The sequence below is a fragment of the Perognathus longimembris genome, chromosome 8 (assembly GCF_023159225.1).
Source record: "Perognathus longimembris pacificus isolate PPM17 chromosome 8, ASM2315922v1, whole genome shotgun sequence".
Lineage (NCBI taxonomy): Eukaryota > Metazoa > Chordata > Mammalia > Rodentia > Heteromyidae > Perognathus > Perognathus longimembris.
The window spans coordinates 72,175,375-72,190,586 of NC_063168.1; the positions used below are offsets into that span (position 1 = coordinate 72,175,375).

The 15,212-nt window shown below is 54.7% G+C and overlaps 1 protein-coding gene across 1 annotated transcript in view; it reads right to left on the reverse strand.

Annotated features, from left to right (window-relative positions):
- Greb1 (growth regulating estrogen receptor binding 1) overlaps positions 1 to 14,091 on the reverse strand; it is a 51,424-nt gene extending 37,333 nt beyond the window's left edge. Inside the window, 5 exon segments of the mRNA XM_048352175.1 lie at positions 841 to 978; positions 1,605 to 1,787; positions 6,532 to 6,708; positions 7,553 to 7,672; positions 13,933 to 14,091. Of these exon segments, the coding sequence (XP_048208132.1) occupies positions 841 to 978; positions 1,605 to 1,787; positions 6,532 to 6,708; positions 7,553 to 7,672; positions 13,933 to 14,089 (775 nt within the window). The 5' untranslated portion in view covers positions 14,090 to 14,091.
- Between the last annotated feature and the right edge of the window lie 1,121 nt (positions 14,092 to 15,212).

Below are 15,212 nucleotides of genomic sequence, written 5' to 3' on the forward strand. Positions count from 1 at the left end.
CACAGAGGCTGGAGGTGAGGCCGCAGCAAGAGGGTGCGTGCCCCCTATGAGCGCAGGCACCCCCGAGAGAATCAAATGAGTGACAGCAGCCTCCGGTCGCCCCACTGAGGCGGCCGGGCCAGACCGCAGCCGACGGCAGAAGCCTGGCACTCCCCAGCCCACCACGGCCGAGGTGCCCGGAGCCCGTGGGCGTGCGGGGCAGAGGCCCACGGCACCCCTCCCCGACGAGGGAGGGAGGGAGGGAGGGAGCCCGGAGCCCCACCCTGTGAGGGACGGGCCAGGCAGGCTCAGAACCTCCCGCAGTGTCGGGGAGGGAGGGAGACAAAGGAGCCAGCGGTCTTCCAGAGTGTTCCAGAAGGCTGGTTTCTCCGGGTCACCACCGCCCTGTTCTGCAGGCCTGTTCTGCACGACAAGCAACCCCCCGACACTGAGTGCTGCTCCCACCGCTCCCGGTCTGGGAGGGGCCGGGGGCAAGTGCTCGGCCTCCTGAGCCTCAGTTTCTCCACTGCTGCAGTCTTGTGAGGATGAGGTATCGGGGGAGAGGGAGCCAGGGGCCCGACACCCACGCGTGGCTCCACGCGAGTCTTGAAATTCAGTTCCGACAACGGCTTAGCACCTGCTACCTACTGAGCTCCAGGCTACAAAGCCCGGGGCTGGCCGGGGGCCCTCAGGGTCAGGGCCGGTGGAAGGGTCCCATTGCCTATGAGACAGAGAGGGCGGGGAAGCCTTCCCAAGGCACCAATCCCCAAGGCCAAGGCCACGATGATCTCTAGCGTAGGGAAAGATCAATCACAGTGTCATGCAGACTGGCTGGAGCCTGGGACAACGCTGTCACCTCACCTGCCGCTCCCACGGGGAGGCCGGAGGTCACCCCCGGCACCGGCTCGCCGGGCGAGGCAGCCGCGGGCCCCGCGCCCTCCAGCGGCGGGAAGGGGGAGCTGGAACAGGTGCTGGCTGAGTTCTGCCGGCTTCTGAACTCTAAGAGGACGAGAAGCACAGAGGAGCGCCGTGAGTCTCCAGACGACAGGAGGACAGAACACATGGACACCAGCATCCACAGACCACCGGGCAGGGGTCGCGAAGCTTCCCAGCGGCCCCGCGCCACTGTCAGAACCGGGAACCCCCACGCACAGGTGTCAGAAAGCGTCTGAGCTGCGCACAGGTGGTCAGCCAGGTAGAAAAGTCCACGAGACCCTTAGCTCCAGTCACCGTCAAATGGAAATGAAACTGTGGCTCAAGAGGTAGAGCGCCAGCCTTGAACGAAAAAGCCAGGCTTAGTTCTGATGCCTGGGTCCTGGGGGCACGCTCCAGCCTTGACCACGATCACATCATCACCCCCGGGGCAAAACGATTGCCCCCAAATACTTGCCACCAAGAATCACGGCACAACATGGCCTGCCGTCAACGTGTCAGTGTCCCATCCGCCCCGTGTGTCACTAGAGTAGACACAGCGGGCAATCCCGGTCACCGGGGCCTGCTTCTGGCTGCGCTCTGCCCCTGGACGGGGGTCCCTCCGCAGCCTCTCGCCGCCAGGCTCCCTGGCCCACTGAGCAGGGCACTTCCTGCACCCGCCCGCCCGCCCCCTCCAGAGCCCAGCTTCTCACCTGAGCCCTTCCAGCAAATCAGAGGGCCTTTGGTGAGAGCCCCTTGGGCATTGCGGACCAGGTAGTACTTGAGGTGCTTCTGCTTCTTGGGCTGGGTGGTCAGTTTCAGGTTGATGTGGTTGGAGAATTCGGTGAAGTAGCAGAAGCCTTTCTTTCCACAGCCAACACAGTTCCCAGAAAAACCTAGAGGAGGAAGCAAACCGTGAACCTCCCCAACCTCATCCACGAATAAAACACCCAACACGGCAGGAACACCGGCGGAGATGGGGGGAAAGGAACCCCACTGCACTGCCGGTGGGACTGTAAATCAGCACAACCACCCTGGACAGCAGCCTGCAGGTTCCTCAAAACACTCAACGTAGACATGCCCTATGACCGGCCACATCACTGCTGGGCATCCGCCCCGAGCACCGAGAACATCACGAGCATCGGAAGGCTTGGCTTGCACAGTGGCATATTTAAAGGCCCCTATATCTGCTGGGGGCTGGGCGTTCATGCCTGTAACCTTGGCTATTCAAGGGGCTGAAACCTGAGGGTTGTGGTTCAAAGCCAGCCTGGGCAGGAAAGTCTGCGAGACCCTTTTCTCCTAATTAGCCACCAAAAAAGCTGGAAGTGGAGTTGTGGCTCCAGTGGTAGAGCACCAGCCTTGAATGAAAAAGCTAAAGGTTAATGCCCAGTCCCTGAGTTCAAGACCCAGCACAAGCACATACATGAATATGTGCATACATATATACATGCATGCATACGCGCATACATCCATACACATGTACATACACGCGTACATATATGCACACATGCATACGCGCATATATCCATACACAGGTGCATACATACATGCACACATGCATGCATACGCACATGCACACGTACACATACATACATGCACAATGCACGCACACATGATACACGCACCATGCATCTGTGCACACATGCATACATAGACGTGCACACCTGCATACATGCGCGTGCATACACGCATACACACACGCGCACACACATACAAACTCGTGCAAGGAGCATACTTGGAAGGGCCAGAACTCTCCCACTCGGCTGCCCACAGGGACCAGGGACCGGAACTGACTCCCCGGGCCCCTGTTTCCTTGGCCCTGCCTGGCTGGGGAGACTGTTAGAGCAATCTGACCCGTGAGGCAGGACCCGCGGAGACGTCTGGAGCGTCCCGAAGGCCATCCGGGAGTCAGGTTGACTGCAGGAGTCGCTGAAAAGAACCAAGAGCTTCAAAAGGCACAGTGGGGACCGGAAAGCGCCCTGAGGGGCTCAGCGGCCAGCGGCGCGGGGGGGGGGGGGGGGGGACACCACGTGAGATTATGGCTGGTTTGGGCCGGTGTCCTTCCGCCAGGCTGGACGGGGCGTACCGGGAGCTGACCCACCAGCGCTGGGCCGGCCACCTGGCATGGGACGGTGCCCACCCACACATCCTTCTATGAACTAGTCAGGGTGCCGTGCGGAGGAACACTATAAAGGACGCTGATACACCGATACGGCCACTGGCTCTGCTCTCGGCAGTGGCCACGGATAAAGAGAAACGTGACGCCCTCGGCTTCTCTACCTGACAGCCGATCCCAGCACACTACTGCAAGAAGCAAGATAGGTTTTCTTTTCTAAGCTTACAGGTAATGTAGGTGAATTATTAGCAACACACACACACACACAGAGAGAGACCTAAAACAAAACCAAGTCCTGATACCACACATTGGCTTGTAATCTTTCCGCTTCCTCAGACAAAACCCATCGGTGCACTCAGAGCCAGTAAAACAAGGCCCCTGAAGGCACTGCTTCCTCCTCCATGTTCTACAGCCTGGGTTTTATAGATCACTAAAAAAGCAGGGAATCCGGCGCTGTGGGGTCTCAGGGACCGCCTTGTCCTGTGTAGCCATGCAGGGGGAGGGGAGGGGAGGGGGACTAATTGCAGGAAACCTAAACAGTGCTAAGTCTGCAGGAGGAGGGCATAAAGTTATTTTCAAAGAAGAAAGCACCGGTTATTACCAGCCAGCCCTTGTTACCCATTCTGGATGGCTTTTTGCAAGCAATTAACAAAATCTCCTACTTCCTGGGCACTGGCCTGCCTCGGGAGGGGCGGGTGGGTGCTTCCTCCTCAGGGGCCTCCTAGGTTTACCTGATTTACTACCCTGGCAATTCCCTGTCAAACTCGTGCAATTCAGACAAATCCCCGGCCACCCAGATCAAACACTACCGGGCCCTCACCACCAGCACTGGTTAAGCAAGCCCAGTTCAAGACCCAGTGATTCCATCAGCTTCCTGCAGACATTAAGTTTTCCAGGTACCAGGGGCTCACACCTGTAACCCTAGCGACTCAAGAGGCTGAGATGGAGACTCACAGCTCAAAGCCAGCTCGGGCAGGTAAGTCCATGAGACTCTTATCTCCAGTTAAGCAGCAAAAAGCCAGGAGTGGAGCTGTGTCTCAGGTGGTATAGTGCCAGTCTTGAGTAAAAAAGCCAAGTAAGAGTGCCAGGCCCTGAGTTCAAGCCCCAATACTGGCATTAAAAGTGTTTTGTGTTTTTTTTTTTTTAAATCAGGCACCAGTAGCTCATACTCCTAGCCACTAAGTAGGTTGAGATCTGAGGATGGAAGTTCGAAGCCAGCGGGAAAGTCTTTGAGACTCTTATCTCCACTAACCTCCCAAAAAAGATGGAAGTGGAGCTGTGGCTCAAGTGCTAGAGCACTAGCCCTGAGCAGAAGAAGCTGAGGGACAGCACCCAGGCCCAGAGGTCAAGCCCCAGGACCAGCACATACACACATAAAAGTAAATAAGAAATAAAATAAAATAAAGAATTAGAACCGGTTACTTTAAGTACACAGACCTGCCTAAGGGCAGTGGTTTAAAATCTTTTTCCCTGTTGTCGTTGTCTCTGGCTGTGCTGTTCCTCCTTGAACAGTCACCTGCCTTACTCTGGAACTTGCACACAGAATTTCTGTTCTTCCTTTCTTCCCTCCATCCTTCGCTAAGACTGAAAATGGGCTCAGAAGATGCTCTATGAAGGGGCTGGGGATATGGCCTAGTGGCAAGAGTGCTTGCCTCATATACATGAGGCCCTGGGTTCAATTCCCCAGCACCACATATACAGAAAATGGCCAGAAGTGGCGCTGTGGCTCAAGTGGCAGAGTGCTAGCCTTGAGCAAAAAGAAGCCAGGGACAGTGCTCAGGCCCTGAGTCCAAGCCCCAGGACTGGCCGAAAAAAAAATGAAGATGCTCTATGAAATGACTTTACCAGCCCGGCTCTCAGGGCCAAATGCTTACATGTACACCTGACACGTAAGCAAGACATGGTATTTCTAACCCAGAAGTGGATCCCCTAACTCGCTTCTACAGTGACAAGTATCCATTGCCCAATCCTTCCACTGCCACTCCAAAGGGGACCCCAGACCAGCCAAGGGGACCCCGGGCCAGGTGAGGAGCAAACATCACACAGGAAGACAAAGGCACGACTTCCTGGAGAAATCTCCCCCCATCCTCAAGTGCACTCCAAAGCCAGAAGTCCACATGGAGACCTGTGGCAGACACAAGACCAGAACTCAGATCTCGGGGATCTCTCCTACATTGTCAGACATCTAGAGGAGCATGTGGGTGGGTCCTGGCATAAGTGAGAGCCCAGCAGTGCCATCTGAGCGAGAAGTAGCCGGGCTTGGACAGTGGAGTGGTGACTGACCACCGAGGCTAGAAGGCCTGCGGCCCAAAGGGAAGGTCAGCCCTCACCCTGACCTTGACATCAATGCAGCACAAGTTGGATGGCGAGTCAAAGGCAGAAACTGAGCTGGGTCCCAGTGACTCAGACCTGTCATCCTAGCTACTCAAGAGACTGAGACCTGAGGCTCATGGTTCAAAGCCAGCCTGGGCAGGAAAGTCCGTGAGACTCCTAGCCCTAATTAACCACCAAAAAGGCTAGACACAGAGTTGTGATGCAAGTGGTGGAGCGAAAGCCTTGAGCACCAAAGCCCAGGGACAGCGCCCAGGCCCTGAGTTCAAGCCCCAGGACTGGTACCAAAACACAAAAGGTAGAACTTAGATCCTGGTCAAGTTCATTAACATTCAAGCTCCTCTGCAGACGTGGAAGAGTGAGGCCAGCCGCAGACGCGAGCCGCACACCAGGAGGAGAGTGAGAGGCCAGGGTAGTCACTTGGCAAACAAACACCCTGGGGGCAGACACACACGGGGGGGGGGGGGGGGGGGGGAGGAACCTTCTCCTGCCGGCCAGCTAGCGGCCCATTCCCCCGAGAACCATTAGGAAGGAAAAGTAGAGAGCACGCTAGGAAAGACCTCAGGCTAAGCAACAGCCCTTCTACAAGAAGGCCATTTTTCATAGTTTAGATCCCACAGATAAGCAATGTCTCTATGCCTCTTTATACTTATATAAAATCACAGAGAGAGAGAGAGAGAGAGAGAGAGAGAGAGAGAGAGAGAGAGAGAGAGACGAGATCGCTCTATGTCCTATCTGTGGATGGGTCTGTCTTCTTGTCTTTATGTAGGGTATATTCAAGTGTGTATCTTCAGGAGGACAGGAAGGAGGGAACAGAACTCGAGGGGAAAAGTGTAGAAACATACAGCAGTGGAGCTCCCTGGACACTGAGGAAAGTGAACTGTACAACTCACTGGTGGAGATGGGAAGGAGGCCTGGGAGAAGAGGGAGAGGAAAGCGAAGACGCGACGAAGGGAAACGTACTCATTCCCCGACTCGTGGCACTATAATCCCTCTGCACACCACAGGAAAGTAGATAACGAAAAAGATCCCGTTTCCACTCCAGTCCACCCGTCTGGTGAAAAGGTAAACAGACTGCTAAGACCTTCGAGATGGCGTCGGCGCCTCTGTGGTCCCCGCCGCTGCCCGAGGCCTCCCCCACCCCCCCCCCCCCGTGTGCAGACAGCCCCAGAGGAGGGCGAAGGGGACCTCACCGAGCAGGGCGTTGTGGCCGTGGTCATCCGGCAGGAACCTCTTGTCAACCGCACACACCAGAAGATGGTCGGGCAGGCTGGGGGCCTTGGCCCCCACGAGGAGGAAGCCTGGGGGGACCTCGATGGGCTCGCTGGAAATGGAGACCAGGCGCAGGTCCTTCCCCGCTTGGCAGAACCCTAGGAGGGGTGGACAGGGCTCTCACCATAGTGCCTGGAACTTTCCAGAAGCAGGGACATCAGAGGAGAAGGTGCTGTCCCAGGGTTGGGCAGGAACAGCCTTCCCGTCTAGGTTTGGGTTCTGGCTATTCATATTCCCTAAACTAACGAGAAAAAGAGGCCCCGGAGCCGGTCCAGAACCTTCTCGGTGAGAAGATGAACCCTGTCCTATCATGCTCGGGGCCAAGTCTGGGCCCCCAGAAATGGAGGGAGGGGTCCTCCCAAACCAACTTGATCTCTCCTTCAAGCCAAGACCTCTCACTAAACATTGGTGGCTCCCCGGGTGTTTAGGGGAGCCGCTCCCCCTGGCGGGCTGGGTGGTCCCTCTCAAGCCTTTGCCCCTCCTGTTTCCTTAGCCTAGAACTTTCCAGCCTCTCCCCTGATCAGACTCTCCTGCTGACTCCTACGAGTTCTTCAAGACCCAGAAGAAGGACCACCTCCTCCAGGAAGCCTCTCCTCTGTTCCCATGCACCCCGCTTGTCCCCCCCACCCCACCCCACTTACCCCACCGCGTGCAAAGCTTTCCCTGACAGCCCATTTCCAGCTCAGAGTCCACCGCAGTGAATCGCTAATTAGGTCTGTAACAGGGGGGCCCCGGGGGCTGCTACAGGGACCTGGGACGTTGGGCTGAGGCTGTCCGGAGTAGCTGCAGGGCTGGGAGGGGGCTCTGTGCCCTGCTACCCTGTGGGAGGGGGCTCACCCTGGTGGGGGCCGGGGAATCCCCGTGGCACCTAAGTGCACACCTGGCCGCAGCCCAGCTGCAGATTCTGGGCAGGGAGGCTGGGTGCTGCTGGCCAAACCTTACCGTCTGTGGTGCAGCACCCTTCAGGCAGGGGGGGCAGCTGGTAGGGGTTTGGGGGGCTGCTGGTCTCCAGCCCTCCTTCCCCCTCTTCCTCTTCCTCTTCATTATCCACTCGGCCGCCACCTGGATGAGGGAAGGGAGAGTGATGGCGTGAAAGACGGCTGCCAGTCAGGCCCTCAGAGCACCCTCCACCCACGACGCCGGGGCACAACACGGGCCTGGAACCTACGGACCAAGCCCCAGGCTGCGTGCCTTCTAGGCCGGTGCTCTCCCCCTGAGCCACTCCTCCAGACGCCACTCGCCTTTCAGTGAGTGCTCGGTCTGTCTTAGCTACCTTCGAACTCATCAGTCCTCGCTCCGGGAGCTGGGTACCAGCCGTCCACGCCTGTCATCCCAGCTACTCAGGACGCTGAGATCTGAGGATCGCAATTCAAAGCCAGCCCCGGGGCAGAAAAGTCCGTAAGATTCTCATTGCCGACTACCAAAAAAGGGAGGAAGTGGAGCGATGGCTCAAGTGGTAAAGCACTAGTCTTAAATAACAAGCAGCTCAGGGACAGCACCTAGGTCCTGAGTTCAAGCTCCAAGCCAGAAGTAGAGGTGTGGCTCAAGTAGTAGAGTGCTAACCTTGAGGAAAAAATGGTCAGAGACATTGCCTAGGTACTGAGCCAAAGTCCCAGGATGGGCACATACACACACACACACACACACACACACACACACACACACACACACCTCACAAAATGAGGCACCTGGCATTGGTGACTCTCCCAAGATTGTGCTGTCAACAGACTAAACACAGAGTCTGGGCTCATGACGTCAAAGCAAGCTTACTTCTCTTCCATCCACCATAGCTGTTCATGCTACAAACACTAGAGGTTTAATACGTGTATGATTACTTGGTAAGAGAGCACCGGATGCCTGGGGCTTATGCCTATAGTCCTAGATACTCAGAAGGCAGAGATCCAGGATCCTAGTTCGAGGCCAGGGAAGTCCCAGGCAGGGAAGTCCATGAGACTTTTATCTCCAACTAACCAGCAAAAAGTTGAAAGTAGAGGTGTGGTTCACGTGACAGGGTGCCAGCGATGAGTGAAACAACTAAAGAACCGCACGCAGGCCCTGAGTTCAAGCCTCTGTATCGACACAAAACACATTTAAAAAAAAAAATAGTTCTGTAGCAGCGCCCAGAGTCTACTTTGCAGAGCACTGTAAGAAAAGAAGCTGAGGCTCGGAGAGATTCAGGGATGGGGCCTCTGGTTTCACAGCGAAGCCCATACAAAGCCTGGAAGTTCTTCGTCACATCTGATGGCCCAGCTTCTGTTCTCACCACTCAACTTCATTGCTCTTGTTTTCCTGGTGGTACTGGGATTCGAACTTAGGGCTTCACGGCTGGTTGGCTTGCTCGCTCAGCTGGTGCTCTACCACATAAGCCATGCCTCTAGCCTGGGTTTTTGTTGTTGTTGTCGTTGGCGGCGGTGGTGGTGGTGGTTATTTGAAGACGGAGTCTTGCAGACCTTTCTGCCTGTGCTGGCTTTGAACTGCAATCCTCCAGATCTCAGCTTCCTAAGGAGCTAGGATTACAGGCGTGAGCCACCATCCCCCACTTCACTGCTTGATTTAGAATACAAAACATGAGTCTTAGAACCTGTCCTAAGATGGTCTAAGTGCCAGTCTATAACTCTAGCTACTCGGGAGGCTGAGATCTGAGGATCACAGTTCGAAGTCAGCCTGAGCAGGAAAGTCTGTATAATTCTGATCTCCGACCAAACCAGCAGAAAGCCAGAAGTAGAGCTGTGGCTGACGTTGTGGAGCACTAGCCTCGAGCAAAAGCGCTCAGGGACAGCACTCAGCATTGGCACAAAAACAAATAAAGATGGTTGAAAGGAGCTGTTAAACTACCGTGATTATTTCTTCCAAAGGGAAGAATGTGTGTATACATTGTCAGAAATACATAGAAACAAATTTGTCACACACATCTGCAGAAAAATAGCCATTGCAGAACAGTCTAGAAAAGAGCTGGGCAAGGTGTGGCTTTAGGAAACTAAACAAACAGCTCTTTTTGTTTTTCTTTTTGTTGATTTTGGGGGCTTGGACTCAGGGCTTGGGCGCTGTCCCTGAACTCTTTTACTCAAGGCTAGCGCTCTACCACTTTGAGCCCCAGCTCCACTTCTGGTTTCCCAGTGGTTAATTAGAGCTAAGAGTCTCACAGACTTTCCTGCCCTGAACTGGCTTTGAACCGCGATCCTCCTATCTCTGTCTCCTGAGTAGTTGGGATTACAGGCGTGAGCCACTGGTCCCACTTCTCCACAGAACAGGATTTTAGAAAGCGGCCCCGAATCCTGTGGATTTGATATAGTCATTTCCTCCGGGTTCCATACAGTGGCTTGTTTTTTCTATCACCTCTGGCTGTGGTTCCCTGGTGGCTCTTCCTCTCCCCTCTCTAGCGGCTCTCACGGCTTCCATCCCGCCCCTGGTGAAGGTGGATGATGGAGCCCTGTGCACCTGGAACTGGGGAGCTGGACTTTCAGTAACTTGGGTGGCCACTGCCTCGGTCACCACAGGGCCGTCACTTCGCCTTTGCGCGCACTGGATGAATTCTAAGGTCACTATGCTTTGTGACTGCCTATAGGAAGGAAAATGTGGCCCGCAGAGTTACACAGAAGGTTCCAGAGGTGCAAAATGCTAGCCGGCCGTGCAGGGTGCCCTGGTGTTCAAGGTGTCAGCGGGCCAGAGCGGAGGAACCTGAGCAGTCGAGGCGGGCGGGGAGCTTTGAGGGTCAGCTCCCTGGAAGAAGGGCAGCGAGAAGGCCTTGTGCCCACAGCCACCGGCTCAGGCTCCTAGGGAGGCTGAGGATCGCAGTTTGAAACAAGCCAGGGCCGCAAAGTCTGTGAGACTCCGACCTCCAATTAACCAACAAAAACCCCAGGAGTGGAGATGTGGCTCAAGTAGTAGAGCGCCAGCCTTGAGTGAAAATGCTAAGGAAGAGCAATCCAAGCCCTGAGTTCAAGCCCCAGGACTGACATGACACACACAGAAAGGATTCCGGGTGCCTTGGTCCGTGAGGCCCCAAAGGACAGTCACAAGTGGCAAAAAGAGAATGGGGGAAAAAAAAAGTATACAGGAAGAACTCAAAGGAAGAGGGCACGATGGCTTTCGCTGCCATTAGTGTGAGCACAGTGTGGTCTGTGACGGACCCACACACCCCAGAGCCAGCCTGGAGCTCAGGCCCTCGTGCCACGGGGGACCCTTGTGCGAGGCTGAGCCTTGTCTCTGAGCCGGGACTTGGAAAGGGATGGAGGACCCCAGCAAGGCTAAGAGCACAGGAACCCGTGGGGTGCATTATTCTGCTAAGCCATAAGCTGAATCAGAGAGAGGAGGCCCTTCATCCTCAGCCTGTCAGAGGAAACACACGCGCGCACACACACACACACTCACACACACTCAAAATGGTGTGGGTAAGGAGGTAGGGTTGAGGGTCAAAGGTCTCCAGCAGGCATTCCAGGGCCTTTGATGGAAGTCTTAGGCAGACACGAGATAAAGAGCTGCTTCCAGCCAGGGCAGACTAAACAGATGTGTTTACCCAGGTCCGCTGGCAGGATGAGGGCTTTAAAAGTGTCCTCAGACAAAACCAAGGGGGAGGGGAGGAGCTTATAATAAAACACAGGAACCCATGGGCCCTGCCCCCCATCCCCCATCCCCCCACTACCACCCCCCACCCTCCCCACCCCCGGCCAGGACTATTCACATGAATGTTTAGAATCGTCTCTCTTCAATCCATCAGAACCCCACACGGCCTTCTGAACAGGTGGGGTTTACTGAATAAGCCCTCCTGCTTAACTAATACATAGGTATTCCGTAATTCAGGGCCTTATCTGCTTTCTTGGCCTTTCTTTCACAAAGTCACTACGGTCTAAAGGGCTGGAAGGAAGGGGTGGGTAAGAGCCCTAATCCAAAGAACAAAGCTATAATAAAGTTCTTAATCACCCCCACAAATACAGAAAATGTTAACAGATCCCAGGGGTCAGCAGTGTCCCGGCATGGGTGACTGCCTAGCCTGAGGAAAGCCAATAATAAGATAAGAGACCCTGGGGAAGAGCCAGCCAGACAAAACAAGACTCAGCCTGCGCGGGCCGGCCCGCCCGCCCCGCCAGTGTTCCCAGGCAGAAGGCTCGGGTTATGGTGACATTTACCACACAAGGGTCTCCTTGCCCCTGGCCAACCCCACAGCTCCACTCCCTCCCTAGGAAAACAAGAATCTCCACGGAGGGCTCTGCACTAGCCACCGGGGAGATGGAAAAGCCCAGAGAGGGCTGCTGCCAGCTTTCACCCTGCTAAGCAAGCCCCACACCGGCTAGCAGGCACCTGGGACGCTCAGGATTGAACCCGGGGAGCCCCTGTGCTGTCTGAGGGCTGGGATGTAGCTCAGAGGTGTGGAGCAGGCGACTAGGATGCAGGACGTACTGGGTTCCATCCTTGGCACACACACACACACAAAAAAAAGCTGGGGTCGGACTGCTCACACCTGTTATTCTAGTGACTTAAGAGGCTGAGCTCTGAGGATCAAGGTTCAAATTCAGCCTGGGCAGGAAAGTCCGAGACTTATCTCCAATGAAACAACAAAAGCCAGAAGTGGTGCCGTGGCTCATGGTGTAGAATGGCAGCCTTGGGCACAAAAAGCTCAGAGACAGCGCCCAAGCCCTGAGTTCAAGCTCCAAGACTGGTGGAAGGAAGGGAGGGAGGGGAAAAAGAACAAGGAAAGGAGCCAAACTGTGCCTTCTGGAAAGTGCCACCCGTACCCTGAGGAAACACAGCCTCCCTGCTGGAGCTAGGGAGGGCGGTGGCGGTGTACAGTGTTTAAGCAGATTGGGAATCACCAGTGGCTGTCTCCTCTCGGGCGGGCATGGGCCCCGGACAAGTCCCCCACTCTGTCCCCGCTCACATGGGGACTGCCACACTAGTGAACGGAATCTGCAGCCACTAACCTTCCTCCTGAATGCTCAGGATGTGACGGACCCGGGCCTTTGTAATACTTTTCCCAGTCCCTTACGAGTGGGCCATTAGCCACGGAGCTTTTCCACACACTGCGTTATTAATGATCATGCTGTGCAAACACCACACCAAAGTCTTTCGGCTGGTCTAGCAAGCCTTCTCTCATGAAGTCCCAGGAATGGTCCCTAGGCTGGAAGACCCGGCACTCCTGAATGAACACCGCACACGCTTGCGCTTTCCTACTTCATAGTCGGGAGCACAATCTGCCTTCTCTGAGACCCAGATCGAGTTCTTTCAGGTCCCTTAGCTATGCCCTCTGCGAGGTCCTCAGCGACCACACACACACACACACACACACACACACACACACACACGTACTCAGCAGAGCACAGACCCAGAATACTATGCGGTTTCTCTTTTCGTCAGTTAATTTCTGCTCTAAATCATAGCCCTTTTTGTGTCCACAGCTAAATGAAAGCCAAGTGCTGGTAAATCACACCTGTAAGCCTAGCTACTCAGGAGGCTGCGATCTGAAGATCACTGTTCAAAGCCAGCCTGAGCACAAAAGCCTGTGAGATTTACCTCCAGTTAACCACTAAAAAGCCAGAAGTGGAGTTACAGCTCAAGTGTGCTAGCTAGCCTGAGTGAAAAAGCTCAGAGACAGTGCCCAGACCCCTGAGTGCAAACACACACACACACACACACACACACACACCCCTAAATGAAGTCTGCACGTAACCTTAAATCAAACATACGAATTTATAGAAAGGACTTCCAAAGCACTAGCTTTCATAAAACCTACACAGTTATTTTGAAAAATACAAGCATTTTCTTTTTTTTTTTCTCTGAACAAGGTCAACTGTGAAGTCATCCCTATGCCTGAAAGTTGCTTTTATTTATTCCTGACACATATTAACTTCATGCAGGTGTAGTCATGGTGTTAAAGTTTCCAGTGAGTTCTTGGACCCTTCACAAAGGGAAACTATCTAGACTATTTTGCAAAGGTATGATCCTGAATTACAGGACAAAAAGAAGAAGAAAAAAATATATATATATATATATTGCATCAAATGTAGATTAAAATTTCCTACCCATCAAAAAGCAAAACTGTCGAGCCTTCTATAAATGTGGTCACTTTCCAAACAGTCTAGCATAGCCTGTCCCTTTCTCCTCGGAAGCTAATCGACAGCCGCCCTCCTTACAACTTCATGGCTGAGACCCACGCTCTCTTTTTGGCTGAGGAAGAACTTCCGTGCAACTTTCTTTTCCTACTGATTCTTGGACCCACGCATCCCTTCCACGGGGCAGAAGAGGAAGGCGAGGGGCTCCAGCTCCCTCCGCCAGCACGACCCCGCGCACAGGAACGCAAACCCGGTCCCCAAGCCCGCGCCTCCTACCTTCCAGGGAGCTCAGCTTCTGCTCGGCCTCCAGGTAGAGCTGGGAGAAGATGGGCCGGGGCACCGGGTTATTGGAGCGCAGGGAGGCCTCGATGGAGTTGTGCAGAACCTCCTCGAACCGAGTCGTCTTCAGCTGCCCGGCGTAGGAATTTCCCATCTTCAGAAAAACAAACAAACAAGCAAAAAGGAAGGTGATCGAGTCCTCTCTCTGCAGTGGCCCTGTGGTTCTGATGAGGAAGGCTGCCACAGGAGAGGAGGAAGCGAGCAGCCGCGGGCGCGGGGCTGGAGGGGGCAGCGCTCCTCCGAGCCTCCCGCAATTGCAGGAAGTGACTGAGGTCACAGCCCTCTCGGAGGTCGCACCCACAGCGCCTGACACCTGACGGAATATTCCACCGGGAATTGCTCCTGCGCCATCCCACTTTCCCCAGAAACGCGATCCAAACTTCCCAGAGTCCCTGGTCAGGTGACTCTTGATTTTCCACGCCTCCCTCCCCGAAGTGACACCCCTCCGAAGGTTCAGCCTCCCTCCCGGGGACAAACAGCCCAGATTGGAGGGCTACTGGAGTGGCCGTCCTCACCTCACCTAGAGAGGAGCTAGCAAGGCTGTCCCTGCCTTCCCCTGGCCACAGCTCCATTATTAACACCCTTCCTGTAGGGGTTTGCTTATGGAAACACCGTTAGACAATACAGAAAACACGGGAGGTCCGGAGGTCACAGAAGAGGTTGGGATAAGAAGAGAAAAATCACCACTATTTCCAACCCCCAAGAGGACTGCTATGTGTGTTTTTTTTCTTTCCTTTTTTGTTTTCCTCAGGACCTGAGCACTACCCCCGAGCTGTTGTCTTTCTGTTCGAGGCTGGCACTCTACCACTTGAGCCACAGCTCCACGTGCAGGATTTTGCTGGAGAGAAGAGTCTCGCTGACATTTCTGCCTCGGCTGGCTCTGAGCCGTGACCCTCGGATCTCAGCCTCCTGAGTAGTGAGGATGACAGACTCGAGCCCCTGGGCACATGGCTACTGATACGGCTTCCGTCGTGGCTTAACTGAGATATAACTCACATACCAAGGCATAGACCTCAGTGTTCATAGTGCGTCCACAGTGTTGTGCGATGGACACACAATTTGACACTTCCTTCACCCCCACAGAAACCCCGTAGCTGCCACTGCCCAAGCCCTCCGGTCCGAGGGGACAACTTGGTCATTCCTATCGTTGTAAATTCTCTCCTGCTCAGCCCATTTCAACTCTGTCCATCAGCACTGTGAGTGACAGATTCCAAGAT